We start from the raw sequence: 22,441 nt of genomic DNA on the forward strand, positions 1-22,441 counted from the left end.
CTGGTTCCTCCTGCTTCACTAGGATTCACCAGGTTACTTATGGTGACCCGCAAAATCCTATCCCATGGGCTCTGCCTACCTCTCCATCCTCTCCTCCCACCAGCCACCACCTACCTCCCACTAGGCCTTAAGGCCTTGCTCGTGCTCCTAGCTCTACCCACGCTACTCTTCCCCATAATATTCTGAGTGATACCTCTTAGCATTCAGGTCTTCCCGCCCCAGCCCATGCTATTGCCAAACACCCACCCTCAGCTCCACTTTCTATCATGTTTTTATAGCACTTCTCACTCTCTGAAAATTATATTGTTTCCTTTACCCAAACACAAATTCTGTGAGGGAAGAAAATCTTTTTGTGTTTACCTCTGAAGAACAGCATCTGAGGCACAGAGTAGGTACTAACAAATGTCCATTAAATGTTGACTGCCTGGTTCTTGCACAGACAGTTCATTCTGCCAAGCCTGCCAGGAAAAAACTAGTATCTACCTTAGTACAGCTTTATATGGAAAAAAACATTTTAAAAAATTCTTACTGCTTTGGAATGATTATTTTTTTACATGCATGGCAAAACTAGCCAGCTTCTGTCTAGGAAGAGCTAGGAATTAAAATTAAAATGTTAATATTCCACTATACAAGCTGTAATTATAATGCCCCTAAAGTTTCAAACCTACTTACTTCGGGGGGTTAGGAACAGGGTTGGCAGGTCTTCTAGTCCAGATGATTACTAAAAGCAGCTGGATCCTTACAAAAACACGTAGGCCATAAGAAGTCATTCTCATTTTACTTTCCTTGTTTAGAACTCTCAGAAAGCCATGGTAATGTTTGTAAAATACATACGTAATTACAAAGAGTTTTCCTTTTACTACCGCACTCTTGGTAATTATAATTTCAAGAATGATATAGCTCAATCATAGCCAGAGTCACATAAGCTTGAGCTGCTTCAAGGTACTTCCCCATGAATTCTCATTTGACCTTTGCAACAGCCTACGGGAAAGAGAAGTGTTATTATTAGTACTTTTTTGAGGAGGAAACAAAAGTTCAAAGAATTAGACTTGTGCAAGATCCCACTTGTTAGTAAGGAGGGATTCTAGCCAAGGGTTCTTCTGACAAATCACTTGCCTTTTCTTCTTAAGGCCTCATCTGGGAAACTGTAGCTGTTCCTACATATTATGTAACAAGAAGTATTAGCAATCGAAAGTGCTCCAGGGAATTAAGAGTTGGTAATAGGATTAAGAGGGATTTGTATTCAACTAAAACTGTTTACTCTATTTTAATAATCTGTATGTTCCTAAGAGGTCCTCAGTTTGGCCTTTACTGTCACAAATTACACACATACAGGGGCACCTGGGTGGCGTAGTCGTTAAGCATCTGCCTTTGGCTCAGGGCGTGATCCCAGTGTTCTGGGATCAATCCCCGCATCAGGCTCCTCCGCTGGGAGCCTGCTTCTTCCTCTCCCACTGCCCCTGCCTGTGTTCCCTCTCGCTGGCTCTCTGTCAAATAAATAAATAAAATCTTAAAAAAAAAATTACACACATACAGTGTAACTTATCTGTTGTAGCCATATTGACTTATGGAAATATCATTAATGTTTAAACAATCTCTTTTGGATATTTTTTGGTTTTGATATTTTTAATGATTGTGTTCCCACTGTTTATAAATGGTTTTATAAGCGATAGGTTGAACTTTTAAAGCTTTTCAGAAGGAAAACAGGTTTTAATAAGTAACACTTTATATCAGGAAGTATCTTTATACCAGCACTTAAGAAATACTTGCTTACTTCCACAGAGTTTTAAAAAATCACGTGTCAGAGATTTTGTGATTTTACATTCTACATGGAAACTCATTGATACCAGTTAATTGATAGCCTTTTTTAAACCCACAGGATGCCTGTTATTTCTGTTCTAGTTCTTACCATGCATTAATTTCTCTAAGTCTTTGATAAATCTGTCAACCTAATCTTCAAGGATTTCTCCTTAAGCTCTAAATACTTAGCATTCCCATCAAGGCCGAAGGCTTCTCCAAAGCAGTTCCAAACCGAGCATACCCTTACATAGATACCTAAGTGTTAAATCTCTAGAGACGCCTCTTGAGCTGCTATTCCAGCTAATAAGAATACATTTTGATGTAAAGAATACTTAGGGGAAACTGTAACAATTTCTTCCTTGAAAGTTCTGTTGGTTACTTGGGATGAGAAAAATCCCTCAACCAGTTTATTCACTATTCACGTTTTACTACTATTCTTCACAACCAAGTCATTTAAAAACCAAGCAATATCTAAGTACCTTGCGTTTTCCTTTCTTTCTTTTTGCCCCTCCTTCTATCCCAGTCTCCTCTCCCTACACAGCTCCACCTCCTCCACAAAACTGTAGTTTTCCTTTCTGTGAGTAAAGAACGTTTCAGTCACTCACTGTAATGACCCATATATATATTCCTTGCCTTTAAAACTGAGTAACCCGTATAGGTATCATTAGTCCAGTAAGTGATTTTCATAAAGGACCTGAGGGGTCACTAGATCTCAAAGCGCCCTCTGAATCAGAGGTTTAGTGATGTCCTGCAATTTTTAGATTAAATATACTTTACTAAGAACCAACTGCTTAAAAGTTTGGAACATATATATCGTAGAACTAACTTGCTGCTTCATCAGCATATGTATCTGAATTAAAAGTCATCTCCTGGTTCTGTTGTGTGAGCCACATACACAGAGATAAACCATGAGATGCAGAAGACGAAGTAAAACTCCCAACACTCTATTAGGAAACACATGCGATCTCAGTAAGCCCAGCAGTGACAATGTTCTCCCAGAACTGCTAACTTTTGCATACCGGCTAATAAACTTTGGTTTGAGCCCCACCTAATGGCAAATAATGTTTTTTTAAAAATCCTACTTCGCTTTCTGAGGCTTGCTCACTTTCATATTTTATATTGATTTAGAAAATGTTCTGCTCTTTATTGAACTAAACAGTTCTATTGAAAGAGCTCTTAAAGTGTCCAGTTTTAACAAGATTAAGTCCTTTCCATGCCTACCTTGGAAGGATAAACTGCCTTTTATAATGGGAAAATGCCCCAGTGAAATGAATATTCCAAAAAACTCTACTCCATCCTTAAATATTTAAATTTAGGGGCGCCTGGGTGGCACAGCGGTTGGGCGTCTGCCTTAGGCTCAGGGCGTGATCCCGGCGTTATGGGATCGAGCCCCACATCAGGCTCCTCCGCTATGAGCCTGCTTCTTCCTCTCCCACTCCCCCTGCTTGTGTTCCCTCTCTCGCTGGCTGTCTCTATCTCTGTCGAATAAATAAATAAAATCTTTAAAAAAAAATTTTAAATTTAGCCTAATTTAGAAATATGTTTTTAATTGAATCATTTTAATTATTTAAGGTTCTCATAATTTAGAAATATGTTTTTAATTGAATCATTTTAATTATTTAAGGTTCTCAAACGCTTCTGCACTGCGTATCTTTATAATAACCAGTCACAAAGAAAACAGCTTATCTTCCTGAAAACATGGTACTTATTAGAACTAAGTAATTTAATATATCTAAGTAGCTGCTAAAACCAATTCTGAATGAACAGTGATATGCACACTTTTAAACCATACGTGTTTAGTGTTTTCAAGGGGTCCTTGCCTCAGCCTACTGTTTGCTTCACTTTGTGAGTCAACAAAGAGGCAAAATATTTGGGACAGTAGAGAGCAAAACCAATGTTTTAAGAAAAAGTATTTATTATTTACACCACTGAAATAGTCCCGTAAGAACAATATACATCATGTTTATTTGAAAGGATCAGATTCCTTTCAAACACAAGAACTGTGTAAAGCAATACTGTCAACACAAAACAGTGGTCACATTACATATCTGCAGGCGTAAGCATTGCAAATAATTTTTTTTTAATCTTATGGCTAAATATTTTCACTGAAACACAGTGTTTGCACTTAGACAAGATACAGCTGGAACAGAACAAAAACTTTTTGTTCATGCTTTTTAGGGCTGAACCAGTGATATGGCCCCTTAAGAATGTATTGCCTTTAATTGCTTTTCTGACAATGATTTTAGGCAGAAGTGCCTCCACTTAGCCACCAAAAAGAAATAACTTTTGTTCCTTAGTTTTTACTCTTCAGTCTTATGTTTTCTATTTCTCATACTATGAGACACACTTGTATCACAGCTGACGTTTTCCAGTTTTACTCAAAGAACACAGACACACATATAGACCAAACTGAGACAGCTCAAAACTTAAGAGATGAAAATAGTACACAGTGAGAAGAGAAACTGTGTCTATGACAAAGGAATAAAAAAAACTCTGGTGATTTTAAGCATACCAAACTAGGTTCCTTACGCAAAAACTTTTTTTTTTTTTTGGGTTTTAAAGGGAAAAGCAGTAGTTTCAAGATGGGTTTGGTCTTAGATTTAGTCAGACAACAACACAATGAGACAAAAACACAAGACATAACTCATTTCCAAAGCCACGAAATGACAATGTTGAGTATACATTTTTGTCCACTTTTGTGTGTGTGTCAGGGCGGGGGGGAACTCAGTACTCAATGCTGGAAAAATTATTTTTCAAGAGTAACAGGATATTCATATAGGGGAAAAAAGGATTTTTGTTTTAGCATATTGCTAAGATCTTCAAAAAATATAAAATTAAATTTACAAAAAACTGGAAGACCAAGTATAAGCAGTCTGATATTCGCTGCAGTGTCCAGCACTATCATAATGATTTCTAGCATAAAAGCAAGAAGTTTGTGATCTCAAGTATCCTCAATAACTGTTAGTATAACTTGTAACTACTGTCCTTGCTTCTTTGACAGATACCTGCAAGAAATAAAATAAAGATGTCTAAGCTGTGTCATGATAAATTCACAATAACAATCTCTCCTCCCAAAAGCAATTCATTTTAATAACAAAACTCCTCCAAATCAGTAATAATTGTTAGTAATTGCTAATATCTGTTGATTATGTGCCAGCCACTCGTTTAAGTACAGGTATTAATTCATTCAGTCCTCACAAACAGCTCGAAGAAGAGCTTTCTTTTAGACCTTCTTCCTATTTTACCAGCACGAAGAGGCTAACAACTTACCCAAGTTCAACCGGCTAGAAAGCGGCAGAGCTCAGATTCAAAACAAGGCTCTGGAGACTGCACTCTCCCTTCGTACTGCCTGACCACCTAATGTGAAAGTGATTATCTTAACAGTGTAACTGCCCAAAAGAACCTCAAACTCATTTAAAGATCTTATTTTTCTTGCGGAAAGACTATGGGAAACAGACACTAAAGGACTCTGATCAAGAATGTAAAGATACAAAGACGTTAATTTACTAAGTAAACAATTTTCCCTTCGTATTATTTTATAGGAATCTACCATTAAATTCAAATTTTTACATTTCTATTTCTCACATTTACAAACTACTATACTCAGTAGTGTGAGGGGTGGGGAAAGAGCTCTTAAAATCAGAAGACGGGGACATGTTTTAACAGTGCAAAACTTGCTCACTTTGTGGCATTTATTATCTCCATGTCTTTGTTACACCATCAGTAATTTGGAGATGAGGATAAAAATGCCTGCCTTACCTTCCTAACAGGATTAGGAGAATCATCTAATAAGAAGCTATATGTCAGAGTGATCTGAAAAGCCAAACTGTTGTTATTACATGAACAGTTTCTTTTGTTGCTGCATTAAAGCAAGTAGATCTCTAAAAATCAAATTCCAAAAAATTACTTGCAGTACACTAGGGAATCCTGTCCACCTCCTCAGAGGTTTTCCCTGCTTCAGAATCTTGATGTTCATATGCAGGCCATCTGTAGATGTGTGCATACGTTTGTGCTTAGAAAAAAGACCAGAAGACCACACATCAAGATGGTAATGGTGGTTCTGTTTGGAAAGGAAAATCATTAACTAATTGTTCCTCTACTGGATTCTAGTCTTCTAATTTTTCTGCTGTACAGAGAGATTACTTATAGAGTGATTTTTAAAAGGAAACTTTTTAGTGTGTTTTACTTTATCCTGTCTTTATTTTATAGTATGAGAACAGAGACTAGCTTCCCATATGATTCACAGAAGAGTGACCTACCCAGTGTCACAAAATAATTTATAAGTAGCAACACGAATGTGTACCAGTCTCAAATCCTCTCTCCTAGAAGTATTAAAGATCTTAAGAGATACAGGCTATGAACAAGGTAGAGGTTAAGATGAAAGGGAAAAATACTTTCAGGGGAGATGTCACTGCACTAGAAAATAGTTTTAGAATTCACCCATCTTAAATAAAAGTTCATAACTGTGTATACCAGGGTCACCAGACAATGTTTTCATTCACTACTGTGAAAAGAAAATGAATAAGCAATTAGCACTTACCTTTCCCAATATTTGTGATTTAGGTCCAAAAAGTCATCTAATTTTGCTATCTCCTTGAGGTACTGAGTTAATTTTAAAAGTTCTTTGTCTTTATCTCGATTTAGGTGCGCTTTCATAAAAGGCCTTATCTGTTAGAAAACAAACATGCAACACTTCACATTGCAATAAGGAAACTACCACAAATCTACACCTCTCATTCAAACTCAGTTAATGAGATGAAAATATTACTAAGGGTATTAGTACTAAAAATGACTTTTGCACTATCTCAGTGTAATAAACTGATAGTCTGTGTCTAACGTTTACCGTGTCAAGTTAAGAGCCCTTCCACCCTATGTACCTTGTGTTATCTTTTCTGTCTGAACCTGAAAACACCAACTTTCTTCCAGCACTTGGGCCCTCCATGGCTTCTTACTTTGCAAAACTGCTAGATTTTTTCCCCTTCTAACAATGCAGCTGCTTTTTACTAAATAGATAAATTACGCCACCCAATTTATAAAAAGTTAATCTAAATACAAGCTTGATCCAACAGGGGAGTGAGATAAATTTTAACAATGATCTTCATTTCAGTATTTTTCTATAAAATTTTATATAGCTAAGATATTATACATTTATGTAACATGTCCTCTCACATTTTATCGCAAGCATTTTTATCATTAAAGTCTCCATAAAAATATTTTTTAATTACACAAGAGTTTTCCCATAAAAAGTCTATTTTCCAAAATTTTACGGATGATATGTTTTATGATGAAAACTATTCACTTCAAAAGCATAAAAGTAGATGGTAGACAGAGTAGAGAACTGTAATTAGTAAGGGCTATTAATACCTTGACTTGGGTGGTAATTACATGTGTTATCTTTATAACGATTTGTTAAATAATAAATTTTAAGCACTTTCCTTTATGTCACAGTTTCAATAAGGAGTTCTGCTTTTTCTGACATCAGCTCAAATATCTTTATAAAACTCAAGACAGCCTTCCAAAAGTTTTTAATTAATTTCAGATGAAATGATATTCTGGGATTTGCTTCAAAATATTAGAGAGGGAAGTAGGTAGGGTACAGAGCAAACATAATCATCTATGAATTAATAAGTTGTTTAAACTGAATGATGCATATGTAGGAGTTCCTTATTTAATTCCTACAGTTCTATTTATATTTGGATTTTTTCATTTTATAAAAGATATTTTTTTAAAAATCACACTCCTAAAACACATATAAGGACTGAATAAATTGTACTTAGTAAAGTATTAATATACCCTTACTTTGATTTAGAGAAAATGCAAACTGCTTATTAGTTATGAATTTTACACAGTAACACTGAAAAGCAGATGTCACTGGTTGAGAACAATGAACCCAAAGAAGTCCATACCCTATCAAGAACAGGAAAGGTTTTAAATATTTCTTATACACTTTTCTGTTACTGGAAAAACGCACCACCATTTTTCCATATGTTCTACTCGCATCAGAACAGCTTGCTGCCAGGGATCTCCACGGCTGTCGGTGAGCCAGGCTCCCACAACCGTGAAGGGCACCAGAGTGAACCTGTGCAGAAGTGAGCACTTGTAGGTGCTCCCGCTCCCAAACAGGCAGGGTGGGCACTGCTGTTTCACAGCAGTAGCCATGAATGTGGGAGATTAAGAGAAGATTCTCTTGACGAATCAGACCCTGCTTAAGCCCTGGGGCTGGAAGCACAGAGGAATGAGATCATGACGTAGTGAAATGAGTTTCTGCATAATCTTGGGCAATACTATAATATTTCAAAGTATTCTTTCATTCAAATAAAAATTGTAAAGACAACATGTTAACTTTTAAACTATTAACATACAATGTACAATGTAATTCCTAGTTTACCAAGGCCCTGCTAAGTTACTTTTCCTTTTGAAACATGTGGTTGTAAGCACTATTAAACTGTGAAACTAAAATACTCCTATGACTCTGGATCTAAAAGTTAAACTAGTTAGGTGGAAAAAAGTCTACTATTTACTTAACTAACTTCACTTGTTCTAGCATAATCACTTCTTACTGTACCATTCTTGAAAAATGATCTCACTAGCAGGGCAGACAATATATATGACCACTGTAGTCTCCTATCAAAGAAACAGTTTTAGGAACTTAAGATGGTCTAGATTATCTGCGTTCTCTTACAGCATCGTTCCCTTGTATAAATAAAAATGAAAATTTCAGAGTATCGATTTATCCATGACCAAAACGAAAGTTTTTTTAGTTCAATACTGTATTCATAATTCACAATGCCTTCTATATTCTATGTCAAACCTTAAGATTAGCAAACTTATATTATTAGAAGTTTACTGTTCTAAAAATAAGCAGTCATCTTTAAGATCTCTGTGAAATCTTTTTTGAGACTTCTGTCAAGAACATTATGAAACCATGACAACAAAACACAGTAAGAACAGTTCTCAATTTCAAAACTGCTTCTATGTCGATGTGGGCAAATCATTAATAGCTACCTTCTTAAAAGAGGTTTTCAAAAGGAGACATGGGAGAAATTATCAGTGGAATGTTTAAAAATACCTCTCCTGAATTAAAATTTGGAGGGTTGTAGACTTGTATTTTGAGAAATTCCTTCAGTGATTCTATGGAATGTCTAGTTTAAAAAAGAAAAAAATCCTGCTCTAAAGTAACATGAAGAACTAGAAATTCATATCATCTCTGCATCCAGAGGTAAGTAGGGCCCAAATGTGGGCTGGGAAAATGAACTTTCTTCTAAACAGATATGAAACTAATGATTGTATTTTTTTTAAGTTAAAACTTTCCTCAAAAAATCATTCTTGAACATCATAACCATTGGTTTCATAGAGAATTAGGTTTAGAGCAATTGAATCTTTTCTCAAGAATTTATTCCTATACCTCACACTTGGTAAACTACACACAAGAAAAACACTTCTCCCAAAGCCTCAAACAGAAACCGTTTTTAAAGAGGAACATAACCACCAATCCACCTCAAGTACTTTTCTTCCAAGTCAATAGCTTCTATAATTGCGGCAATTCACTACGAAGATCAGCATTCTGTCTCTAACCTATCCTCATACACTAAAGACCACATCCAGAAATGCAAAGTTTCAAATTTTTATCTTACCAATTTTACATGGCTCCTAGGATTAACTGTTACTATCGTGCCTATACAAATTTGCATATGACTTCATGCTAAGATCACCACTGGCCTAGGAATTGAGTCACTTAGATTCTAACTCAAATTCTGTCATTAACCAGTTACATACCTGATTTTGGGCAAGTTACATATTTTCTGATCATCAGACTGTTTATATATAAAGTTACGAAGGTAGACAAGATGACAGAGATTTCTAGCTCTGGTATTTTATAACTCTAAGATCTCTAATTGCCCTGTATGAATTTTCAAAAAACCTTAGTTTCAGTTAAAAAGGAAAAAATAAATCCACACTACCAGCTTTCCAGCTAACCAGAACATCAGAAATCCTAAGATTTGTATCCCTAATAAAATGCCTGTTGCTTTTACAAAGTGATGCCGAAAGTCAATGTGAGTAAGCCCACGTTGTTCCATAGAGCTAACTAAACAGAAAACACCTGGATGAGTTGGCAAACCAAGAAGATATCAATGTGGGAGAGAGAATGTTCAACTATATATCAATTTTTCGAAATATGTAAGCTTTCTTGCCTGTGACCATAATACAGTACTTCCGAAAATTTATCAAATTCAACAGTGCTCAAGCTCTACCACAAATTCCGGATTACATAATCCTAGCAAGTAAAATTACGTCTTACCTTTAGTCCATTCTGTGGGTTCATTAGAAAATTTCTTCCTATGTCATCAAACATTATGGTGTTTTTTTTGCTGTAAAACTCCGAAAACTTTCCCCATATAACACCAAGAGGCTTTACCTTAGAACAAAATTTTACATTTAATTCAAATTTTATCAATAGCTCATCCTTTCTTAAAAGCAGAGCTAGCTCAACATGCCCAAACCACGTCAGAGCACTCCTTTCCCCCTGCAGGACAGTGACGGCTGGCTGCGTGAACAGACCACAGCTGAGATGCAACACACTTTAAAGCACAACGGATCTCACAGTGTTAACTTCTGAAAGGTCTGCTCATGTCTAACTAAACCCGCTATAAGACTTTCCCTAGTTTTAACGTGAAGATTTGGTGTCAAAGGAGAAGGAATTATTTAAAATGTAAGAATTTAAAGTAATTGTTTAATTGTCTGCTGAACAGTCACATGACTTCCTGGGCTAATACATGCTCCTCAGAGCTTGAGGGTCACATGGGTCTGTTTTCAAAACTAGAAAACCTTAATAACGAACAATGTGCCTGGTTCTATTAATACAGAATTTAAATATTTTGTAGAGGAAAACAGATTGTCTTAAATTCAGTGGCACAGGTACACAATTTCTAGAGCAACTGGTTAACTTCAAAAGCATTATAATTTGTAAATTCTTACTTTTATTTCAGAGTTGTTAAAATGAGCCTTCAAAAAGATAACTCCTTACATATTCATATCTGTTGGTACTTGCATAAAGTCTCTGTAAGACCACACAAGAACAGTAGAAAGAGAAGACTAAGTGGCTAAAGGGCCAGGGGAGGAAGACTTTTCATTACATACTTTATTTTTATTTTTGAATCATATAAGTTTATTTCACACATTCAGAGAATTTTTTAAATAAATTTTTAGAAGTACTTTTTGCTGAAGACAGGAGTCTCTTTTATGGTAATATGAGATTATATGATAATAATTATAGGAGATTAAATGGTAAAAAATAACTGGTAACAAAAGTTGTCATTTAAAAATGTTTTTCTTTTTCTTTCTAGAACGTCTTTTAATATAGAAAAAGCCTTTTTTTTAGTGTCCTAGCTATTGCAAAGAATGTTACTGAAATTATTTTATTATTTAAAATATTTTAATTTTATTTGCCTTAGTTTTTACTCTTTTTTTACTACTGAAACAAAGCCCCTAAATACTTCAAGACAAATATGAAACTGACACAGTAAGCCAGATTCTTCATTTTCTTAGCTAACAAAAGCTTAAAGAAATAGGACAAGAGCTTTAGTTTATAACACCCAGGGTTAAAATCCTACATCCTCTTAAATAGTGCTGTCATTTTCTTTTTTTTTTTTTTAAAGATTTTATTTATTTATTTGACACAGAGAGAGACAGCCAGTGAAAGAGGGAACACAAGCAGGGGGAGTGGGAGAGGAAGAAGCAGGCTGCCAGCAGGGGAGCCTGACGTGGGGTTCATCCCAGAACACCAGGATCACGCCCTGAGCCGGAAGCAGACGCTTAACGACTGCGCCACCCAGGCGCCCCAGTGCTGTCATTTTCTAATTATGTCAAGTGCCATTTGTTCCCTAAAACATGGACTACTTTCTTCTCAATTAAAGAAATAATACTCGCTGACTGTAGGGAAAAAACCTGAAAACACAGAAAAGCACACAAGAAAATTTTAAATTACCTATAATCCAGTCATTACCAAGGATATATTTACCTCCAGTCTTTTTTTTTTTTTTAAGATTTTATTAATTTTAGAGAGAGAGAGACTGCAAGAGCAGAGAGCGGGGCAGAGGGAGCAGAAGAGAGAGAATCCCAAGCAAACTCTGCACCTAGCAGCCCCTATGTGGGGCTCAAGCCCAGGCCAGAGATCATGACCTGAACCGAAACCAAGAGTCCAAGCTTAACCAACTGAGCCATCCAGGTGCCCCTCCTCCAGTCTTTTTTATAAACATCAACAACTTTAGAGTTCACAGATTTTTTGTTAAGGGGAAACCTGAACCAAGTAAGGGTTAAAAACTATTTCTAACAGCCTGCAAATACTGCTAAGTAATTCTTAAACTTTAATGATGTATCATAAATTTTTAAATCACTAAATATTCTTTTACATCAAATGGCTGCATTCCATTTTATGGATGAACAAAAATTTTTATATCCAATTCCCTATATTAGATATTGAGGATTTATTCATTTTTTCTTATATAATTATCATACAGTGTTATATCAGTTTCACGTGTACAACATAGTGATTTGACAATTCTATACACTACTCAGTCCTCACCACGATAAGTATAGTCACCATCTGTCACCATACAACGTTATCACATTATTGACTATATTCCTTACTCTGTGCTTTTATCTCCATTACTTATTTCACAACTAGAAATTTGTCTTTCTTAATCCCCTTCATCTTTTTCACTCATCCCCTTACCTATCTCCTCTTTGGCAACCACCAGATTTATTTTTATTTCTCTAATTTTTCACACGACTATGTTTAACATTCCCCAAACTTTTTTTTAGTGTTTAGATTTTATAAATGTAGTACTTTAGTAAGTAATAATGTTTTTCCCTTGATGTATGAAGTATTTCCTTTATTGAATAAATCTCCATGCGCTTAAAGGATTCTGTTTATGATTTTGACAATTTTAATACAGTCTCCTCCACGCCTTCATAGTTTGCTAAGTTCTCCCCAATTCCTATTAGTTCGTGTGCTTCCCAAAGGTATAGACCATGTCTCCTCATCTCCAACAGTGACTATCACAACACCTTCGAGTAAGAGTTCTTACTCTTTATAGTTACTTGATGAGTAGACAAAGAACTCTAATCTTTTTAGCCCAACCCTTTTCTCTGATGGTTTTTGTTCCTCTTCTCCAGGGTTACACAGACATCATACCAAAGTACATGCATCATGGTATCTGCTTTTACTTCTCAGTTTTATATAGGGCAGGGTGAGTATGTTTTGGTTTGCTTCTAGTATCTTCCTTGATGATATTCAGTATTTTTTCTCACCTACTCTGATTTGAGCAACACTGTGCTGCCATCATCATGGGACAATTATCCATGACCATTCTTGACAGTCTTGCTCAAGATCCTTAATTCTATCATTAAACTCCAATCTATTAACCTTACATACATCTTCCTAAGTCAAACTCAACTGATACTTTACTATCCACTCAGATGTACTTCTCAACTCTTTCTCTACTTTTCTCCATCAATATATATATATATACACAAAAAGTATATGAGAAAATAAACAAGTCTTTAAACAAAAGTAAAATGATTTCTTACATCTATTAATCCTCTCCTTGGAGTATGCACTGTTATCATAGCAGCACTGTCCAACATGAAGGTAATCTTATAATTCGCATTTGTGCTCACTCCCAGCTCCTATAAATACAAATATTCATGTGGTTAAAATATAATAATATGAAAAATTCCAGGCTTTCTGGATATTCCAGCTACAATTTCCCCCAATGCCAACTTTCTACCCTACTGGCTACCACACCTTGCTCAACAACTACCAAGGTTTTAGTTTCGTTTAAGCCAACAAATGGTAGTCCAAAGAAAATAAACTAGAAACAGATTACTTTCCATTATATATTTCAGAAGAACATCACTTCTTTATTACACACCAAAGCAAAAGAAGGGGCGGGGGGAGGGGGGAAGCATTATTGTAAAATGGGGGGGGGGAAGGAGATGGAGCTCTGCTGTACTTTTTCTTGAAAAAGACTTAATTACACAATATATTCCACCATTAATCAGACTTTAAACACACCTCTACTCCTGATAATGGCATTTGTTTATCTATTAAACACCCTCCAATGAGAATGAAATTAATTCGACTTGGAACTTCTAAAAAGACAAATGCAATTTCAAAACATTCTTAAATGGATTGTCTAACACTTACTTTCATTTTAGCTTCAATCCACTTCATATTTGTTGCAGCTAAAATATGAAGAATGATAATATGATACAAATGAAAAGCCTGAACTTCATTTAAAAATTTTTTTCTTCTGTATAAGTTTTCGAAGCAAGATTAAAAGTTCAAATGCATCACAAATAATTCCTAACATACTTATGGTAATTTTAAGTATTTATAAAAATAAACTTACTTTTAGTACATCAACAGAGAACTAAGAATTTTAACAACGTTTATCTAAAAGATACAGGTAACCAATGTTCAAAAGAATTCTGAATCTAGGAAATTTATAAATCAGGACCTAAATTCCTGTTTAAAAACAACCCTGACACTATTCTCTATGAATCCACATTTAAATATAGGGTGCCTGGATCTCCAATTTACTTCCATGTTCCCACAGCCACGCAATGCACTGGCATATATGTCAATATAAGCACGTTAATGTCATGTGCCAAAAGCTGATGTTAAAGATCGCTAGGTACAATGAAAATCAACATTTTGCCAGACTCAGGAAACTTAGTGCTCACTGAGTCTAGAAGCTTTTAACAATGAGACGGAGACAACTAAATTCATAAATTCTATCTGTTATGTATCTGCTCATTGTCAGACACCCATTGGTTTTGAGATCACTGATATTAAAATTCAACCCTCAGTTTTATATGCCCTTCTGGTCCCAAGTTACTAGACTAAACTACATGGCTATTATCAAGTAAAATGTTTAAAAAGGGAAAAGGAGTTTAATTGTTTACAGCATGTGTATGAATGTGTATGTATTTTTTAAAAGACAAAAGAGGTACCCAAGTTCTCAAAATAAAAATCTTTAGCACACAGGCACACACAAACTGGAAGAATCACCTTATACTGAAAACTAGTCAGCTGAACTAAAATTTTAGAGACTGATATATCTACAATGACAACCATCATGAGATAGGGAAAAACAACCTTTTAAACTCAGTATCTCTTTTAGGTCTACAATCCCCAGATGAAAAAAATAATATTCATAGCTAATAAAAAGGGTTTCCAATTAAGTGATTATGATATGTCAGACATGGTACTAGTTGCTATGCTGATACTTTTATTCTTATAACTACCCTGTAACACAGGTTTACTTATGCTCATTTCTGATGAGGAACTTAAAGTTCAGAGATATTAATTGACCTGCCCAGAATCACAAAGTAAGGACAAAGTCGGAATTAAAACTCTAGCTTATTTAGCTCCAAAGTGAAGTGCCCTTTTCAACATACTACCATAAAATATCATAATTTACAAAAATAACTTATTTTAAATATATGATTGTAAAAAAATTCTTTAAATTTCTAAGTCTACTTTAATAACATTTAGAGGAAAAACTTTTTTCTCAAATGTCATCTCAGGTGTCAGTTGAACAAAAATTTGTTCCCAGGAAGCTTTCTTCCTTGTATCTTATCTTAAATACGTATTTTATGACATGTATTTAACTATATATTTAATCTAAATGGCTGTGAACTTATATTAATACTGAATAATGGAGATACTCTGATTAAAAGGAAAAGTACAAAGGAAATTTAAAGATTGAAATAACAAATTTGTGCTCACTCATCAAAACCTAGTACAATTAAACGTATTATTTTTCATGATGAGATTTTATTTAATTCACAATCAGGATAGCTCTTTTCTGCCTACGGCTTGCCAAGAAGCAACTTTAAATGTTTGGGAGGAGATAAGATATAAATTAATACACTGCTTCCTTTCTCAATAAAGTCTTGCCACAACAAAATGTCCATTGAACTAAACAGTGTGATCAGTAATGTAGTAAATTTACTTTTTGGAAGCAAACTCATGATCTTATCACAGACCTGTAAGTTCCTGGAATGGTCCACAGACCACAATTTGAGTAATACTGCTTTAGTCCGTTTAATTTTCCTTAAGTTAATTCATATTCCTTTATTTCTGAAGAACAACATCACTGTGATTTTTTTATACGTCTTTCTCCAAGTGTTTTGAAACTAGAGTGATAAAGAAAGGATAAAGCAACAATATCCTGAAGCATCAAAGATTCTACAGCAAAGATCAGAAAGAAAAATTCCTAATCAAGGTGGGGTCTTACGAAAATAAGATCATTTTTATTCTGACACCATAACCTACTCTCTTCCTGTATTTAACTACTTCAGTGGTATTGGCAAATATACATGTAAGTGTATATTGTGATGCAAGAAAGTCAAACACGTTTCATCATAAATTTGCTAAAACAAATGAAACATGTATCATATTTAACCACAAGACATTTGAAGTCACATTTTATAAAGCAGAATAATTGACAGAACAAGATTATTTCCATGGAAATCTAAGCAAAAAATATAGCTTACACCAAATAACAATGTCATAATCCTCATATGCAGATGTGAGGAATTCGTGAAGATATGGTCGCATTAATTCTACTCCAGTCTCTGCACAAGACCTATGATCTAAAAGGAAATCAGTCATAGATGATTACTAGTTTGTTATCATGGACAAGTACCTGATATCAATGAAAATTATGAAATGTAATATAAACATTCAAATGCAAACTACCTGAGACTGAATTACATTGGTTGACAAATGGATGTCTTTCAAAGCACACAATTTAATACCACTGTGATTCAATTTTAATTAACTGATTTTGTTTAATTTGGAAAAGGCAATACCCAGAATTCAGGCTTCTATAGTAAACTGTAAATTAAGTTTTCATGTAGTCTTTAAAATACAGATGTTATTTTGTGACAAGAAAAACAAACTAGAGCCACCTATACTCACTTAAGCCATTCACCTTCCAGATATAATCACATTTCACCAGAATGATAGGCACAACTAACTTCATAATCAAATTTTAAAATAAGTATACATTAACTTATGACCTGTACTTAAAGTTTAGGATTAGACGTAAATAAATTCATGTTAATATCAGGAGTTAACTAATCAGTTCTTAGCAATATTAGAGGATGAAATAAACATCTTTCTTTTTTGCTGACATGAGAAATTTTAAAGTAAGATTTTGCCTTGAACACAATTAAATGAAAAACCAGGGATGAAATATCAAAAATGATTTTTAAATAATTCCCCCAAAAATGTAATAATTAATAGAGAATGATGTGGTTAAATTAAGATACATCCATAAATTAAAGTAGTGGTGACCAAAAAATATGTATCTTTAATTCACAATGAATAATAGCAAATGACTGAGATATTCAAAATATCATTAAGCAAAGGTAAAAAGGATATACATACAAACACACCCTGAAAGATACACTTCAGAATATAAGAACAGTTATTTTGGGGGTTTGGGATTACAAATGACTTCAGTATTTTCTACAATGAATGATATACTTTCTATAATAATAAGAAAAGCTTTCAAATATTTCATATTGGAAGGAAAAAATAAACGAACAAAAGGAAAAAAAAAAGAGTGGTTATGGGTAACAGAAGATGAAGCACAATTTTAGATGACTTACCAAATAATGTATAATCAACATCTAGTACCAAAAGCTTTTTCCCTTCCCTGGGAGGATTCAAAATTTCCACTTTATACTCTTTTACTCTGCGAGAAATTTTCAATAGGTTTTCTTCCCTAATGGAAAAATAAAATCAGGTGAAATATTCACTTTTTGCTCACATTACAACCCATTTCCTTTGATAGTATAAAGCACTTACCTATTTTCTACTTCAACTACTTCATCTTCAATATCAAAGTCGTTGACGACATCATCATTGTCAGGAGGTGGACCTAAGACATCTTCCTATTAAGATGAAAAACAGCTTTGTTTTACCAGATTGTCTTTAACGTAACAAATACATGCATAACATAAAAAGCAAATAAGAGATACAGTCTGAGTTCAAGAATCTTTCAAACACACACTGTGAGAAAATTTCCACATTTTATAATTCATTATATATGTTCACTGGGCAGATTTACCATGTTAAATTTGACCATTTGCACTACTACTATGCTTATGGCTAACTATATACTAACAAGTTCCCTAGTATTTGTTTTCCGCTGAGTTAACACCACATACACTGTGAAGTTTTTATTTTTCACTGACTGCCAAACTGACAATTTTACCACAATTAAAACCATGATACAACAGTGTAATATAAATCATATCTTCAAAGGGACAAATGGTAACAAAAGTAAACATTTACCAAGCTCTCCTCACGAGTTCCCATCATCATGATTTTAGTATTTGGTTTCAGTTTGAGAGCTCCAAGCTTAACATCATTTTCTGCAGGTTTGCCTACAATACAAGCAAATGACTGTTTTCTCACTAAAGTTCAGGTGCTGGTTTCACTATTCCATTATACAAAACCCTAACATTAAAAGGTTTGGTACAAATTCCACAGCAGTTTTTTCTTTTTTCCTTAAATTAACAAACTGTCACTGCTGAATTAGCAATGTCTAACACACTAAGAAGTAGCAACTAATACAAGGTTTGATTCTTTCCCCAACTCCATCTCAGAGGAACACCTTTATCCAACCAGCTGAACAAAATAAATTCATGTTTTATTTTGTTGTTCAAGATGAAGATGTTTTCCACAAAGTCTTGAACACTGAGCACCTAAGATAAAACTAGAGATTTATTGCTACCCCTAATTCACCCTTCAATGATATGACAAACACCATGAAAGTCCCTTTCGGACTGGATATGAACACTGCCTATAATTTTTAAATCATCATTTTAAATCATTACTTTTGAAGCAGAAAAGATAATTTAGGGAGAGTATAAGAACAAAGCTGTAATGAAAAAGCTGTGCTAGAACACAGATGTCAGAAATTACACTGCTTTACCTGAGACTTCCGAGCCAAAAGTTTAACACGCAAACACCAACTGTCAGAGGAATCAAAAGTAATCTTAATAGTGGTGGTATTTTCAAGTAATTTTTAATATTCTTATTTTCATCATAAAACAATTTTAGGAATATCCTTAACAAAGGAATCTCCAAGGAGAAAGACTTATTAAAGAGAAAAAAATAACTAATATAAAAATTCATAAGTATATCAATGCAAAAAATTTAAAGTGAGTAGAGAATTACCTTTAACTTTGAGTCCAAGTAACTTTTGGCGTTCTGGCAGCACTCCTGTAAGGGTCTTAAGAAACTGTTTGAGATCTAGCACGGTATCATCTTCTGAAAGTGTGGTCACTGAATATTCCTGTCCACCCCATTTTACGATGATAGGGAGAGCCATCCTTGAAACATATGATCAAGCAGCTTTCACTCAGAAAAAGATACCTAAAAAGTAAGGGATATACAAGTAAACAAGTTAAAATAGATGTATCAAAGATGTAGCCAAACTTGGAACTAACTTTAAGGAGCAATGCAGTTTGAGTCCTACTTTACAACTTGATGGTGGAGAAATAACATTTTCTCCTTACAGAAACGCCAGAACACCAAAAGTAATTAGGACTCAAAGTTAAAATTCTCCTACCCTCCCAATTTTTGGCTTAAAGTTACTACTTCTAATACTCTGTCCGATTCTCCCTGTTCGACTGTTAAGCTGCAATGATCAGCTACCTATCCCTCCCTCTCTGTTTGACCAGGTTTATGCTACAGGTAAATTCCTCCATGATGGACTAGTCGTATTCATTTAACACTTGAGAAGTAGCACAGTGAGCTGTTAAAATGAAAACTCTAGAGCCAGAGTACCTGGGTTCAGATCTCAGCTATCCCATTTATTAGCTATTTGACTTTTGAAAGTTATCAGACTCTTAATGTCTAGGTTTCCTCATCTGTAAACTAAGGATGAGAATACTACCTACTTTGGAGTTCTTATGAGAGTTAAATTAGCTAATATTTATAAGTCACATAGACCTGGCACATAGTAAGCACTACATAAATTAAGTACTGGCTAAATAAGTTGTCTTAAAAACTTGAGCTGAAGTGTTCCAGGCACTGTGCTAAATAAAAAGTACTGCCATTATGTGTTTTATATTTAACAAATTGTACAGTTTTTATGCAAAGTCCTTTAACAAGGTATATAAGAATTGTCCCTCTTTTACAATTAAGGAAATGGGACTTCAGAGAGGTTAAGTAATCTGCTCATGCGCACATAGTTGGTAACAGAACAGGTCTTCTGACTAAATCTCATGTTTCTTCCCCTACAACACAACTGCCTCTCTTGAATTGGAACCTACAGGAGGCAAGGTGCCAAAGATCAGTAAATACAAAACCCACAGGCACAGATATAAGCACACAAAGATTAAATACTGGCTGCTATTCTCATCAACAATAGCATGTAGGTCTCTTCCCTTCTAAAACTTACTATCAGTTTTCCTAAGTCCATCCCCCCCGCCCAGGTCAGAGAATTGAATTTCCTAATCCCCGTTTCCAAATGCTATTGCTTGTTTAATGAAACATTTGATTGCATTCTCCCTGGATTATGACCAACTGCAAGAAGGCAAATCGTGAATCATAATATGCAAAAATTACTTAGAAACTTAAGGTGTCTTCAACATGTCCACTAGAAGAGAGCACCATAAAATCACTTATACTTATGCTCTTATGTTTATACCTGCTCTACTGAAATTTAAATAAAGTGCTAATTTAGGGCAATGTATTCTGTTAGAGATAACTTGCTCTAACAAATGTTATGATCCTCAATAAAGAGCCAAAGAGACCTTTTGAGCCAAATTAAAATATGGTTTAAATATTACTTCTCTGTGACAGTGGGAATAAAAATGAAAATTTACATGAGCTGAGAATGCAAATAGCACTAAAACAGTTTATGTTGTGTTGGGGGTCGGGAAGAGAGTTTGGAGATCACCTGAGCTCCAGATAAGCCTGGACAAGTCATTTCACCTCTAGACCAGTATTCTCAAAGTGTGGTCTCAGATCAATCAACAGCATGACCCTATTTGGTAACTTGTTAAAAATATAATTGGGGTTGGAGAGAAAGGACCTAGCAATTTGTTTTTTAACAATCCCTGTCCCAGCCTTCCCCTCACCCCATTTCTGAGACATACTAAAAGTTTGAGAGCCAGTGCTCTAGACTCTTCAATTTTCTCAGCTAAAAAAGAAAATATGCCAGATGGCATGGGCTCTGCATGCTTAGTAAAGTAGTATACAAATGTTATACATTGTACACCTACACCACTAGTGGGATTCCAAGTTGGCAATTGCTCTAAAGGACCAAGCATAACAAAACAAACACCATCAAAATTTTAAATGCATAGTCCTTAAAACTGCTTTTGAACCTCATTTCTTCAATATTCAGATCATTCACAATGGAACACACAATGCAAATGCCTAAGTCCTTTTATGTTTTCACATTTAACCTTCTTTCTCACACAATTCTAATACTTTGTATCATTCTAGACCCTATCAGATTTATAAACCGAAAAATGATTTGGGGGTGGGAGTGGTTGGCAATTAAACCCACACAAGTAAGGATCGCAACTTTATGGTGAACCTAGGGTCAAGAACAGCTGTTGGGGTTAGTTCTTCTGTCTACCATACTGTACTGACTTGCCTACTCAATTCCAAAATTCCTACCTCAAAATGAGGCGATATTTACTTAACAAGAACAGTGTTAACGCGCGAGATAACACCTGTGACAGCACTTCGTAAACTCTAAAGAGCAAGACGAATGGTGGCGATGACAGAATAAAGACAACATGCTAAACAATTTATCTCACTTGATTTTCCCAATCCTGATCTAACAACTGTCGTCTTCATTATACACAGTAGAAAACTGAAAAAGAAAACAACTTGTCCAAATACACGACTAAAAAGTAGCAAAGGCGAAAATTTGAAACTAATAGCAGCAAAAGTTAACACCTTGGGAATTCAGAGGTTAACTTTTCGATAAGCCTACAGCACAGACGCAGCAACCGCGAGGTAGTGCAGAGGCGACAGCTATGGGAAGTGAATGGTCTGGGACAGCATACAAGCACAGGAGAGCCTCAAAAACCCCAGAGGCCCGATGCCTTCACTAGGGAGGGTGAGGAGGAGGGATGGACAAACCCCAGAGGAGGAGGAATGAAGTCAGGGGACGCAAAACCCACTGGGGCTCGGGAAGCCCGCGACACAAGCCAGAAGGCCGGATGGGAGGGCGGAGGCTCCTCCGACGAGCTGGCCGGAGCCGGAGGCCTGGGCCGCAGATTGGGGCAGACGCGGCCCAGGGCGTCCACAAGCAGCCTCCAGCCCGCCGCGGCCGGCCGCAGTGCAGGCCGCGTAGCGCGAACAGCAGGGCTGCGCTGCGGTCCCCCGGCCCCAACGGCCTCTCCGTGGGCAGCGCCCCGGAGTGCCCTGCGTCCCCTCACCTGGAGCGCGGCGGAACCCGCAACAGAGGACGCAAGAACCGGCCGCAGCGGAACCGAGGGCGACCGGAAGTGAAAAACGGGGACCGGAACCGGCTAACGAACCGGAAGTTCAGGTTTGAAACGGAAACGCCCTGGAGACCGCACGGCTCCT

The 22,441-nt window shown here is 35.6% G+C and overlaps 1 protein-coding gene across 1 annotated transcript; it reads right to left on the reverse strand.

Annotated features, from left to right (window-relative positions):
- Positions 1–3,693: 3,693 nt before the first annotated feature.
- UBLCP1 (ubiquitin like domain containing CTD phosphatase 1) lies at positions 3,694–22,440 on the reverse strand. The gene is made up of 11 exons (XM_008692437.2): positions 22,291–22,440; positions 19,064–19,261; positions 18,176–18,267; positions 17,687–17,772; positions 17,488–17,603; positions 16,366–16,464; positions 14,009–14,046; positions 13,390–13,488; positions 10,100–10,216; positions 6,341–6,468; positions 3,694–4,805 (listed from the first exon to the last, which is right to left on the reverse strand). Exons 2-11 carry the CDS (start codon positions 19,215–19,217, stop codon positions 4,778–4,780), a joined length of 957 nt encoding a protein of 318 aa, XP_008690659.1. The 5' UTR covers positions 19,218–19,261; positions 22,291–22,440; the 3' UTR covers positions 3,694–4,777.
- Position 22,441: the final 1 nt, after the last annotated feature.

The sequence above is a fragment of the Ursus maritimus genome, unplaced genomic scaffold (assembly GCF_017311325.1).
Source record: "Ursus maritimus isolate PB19 unplaced genomic scaffold, ASM1731132v1 scaffold_15, whole genome shotgun sequence".
NCBI lineage: Eukaryota > Metazoa > Chordata > Mammalia > Carnivora > Ursidae > Ursus > Ursus maritimus.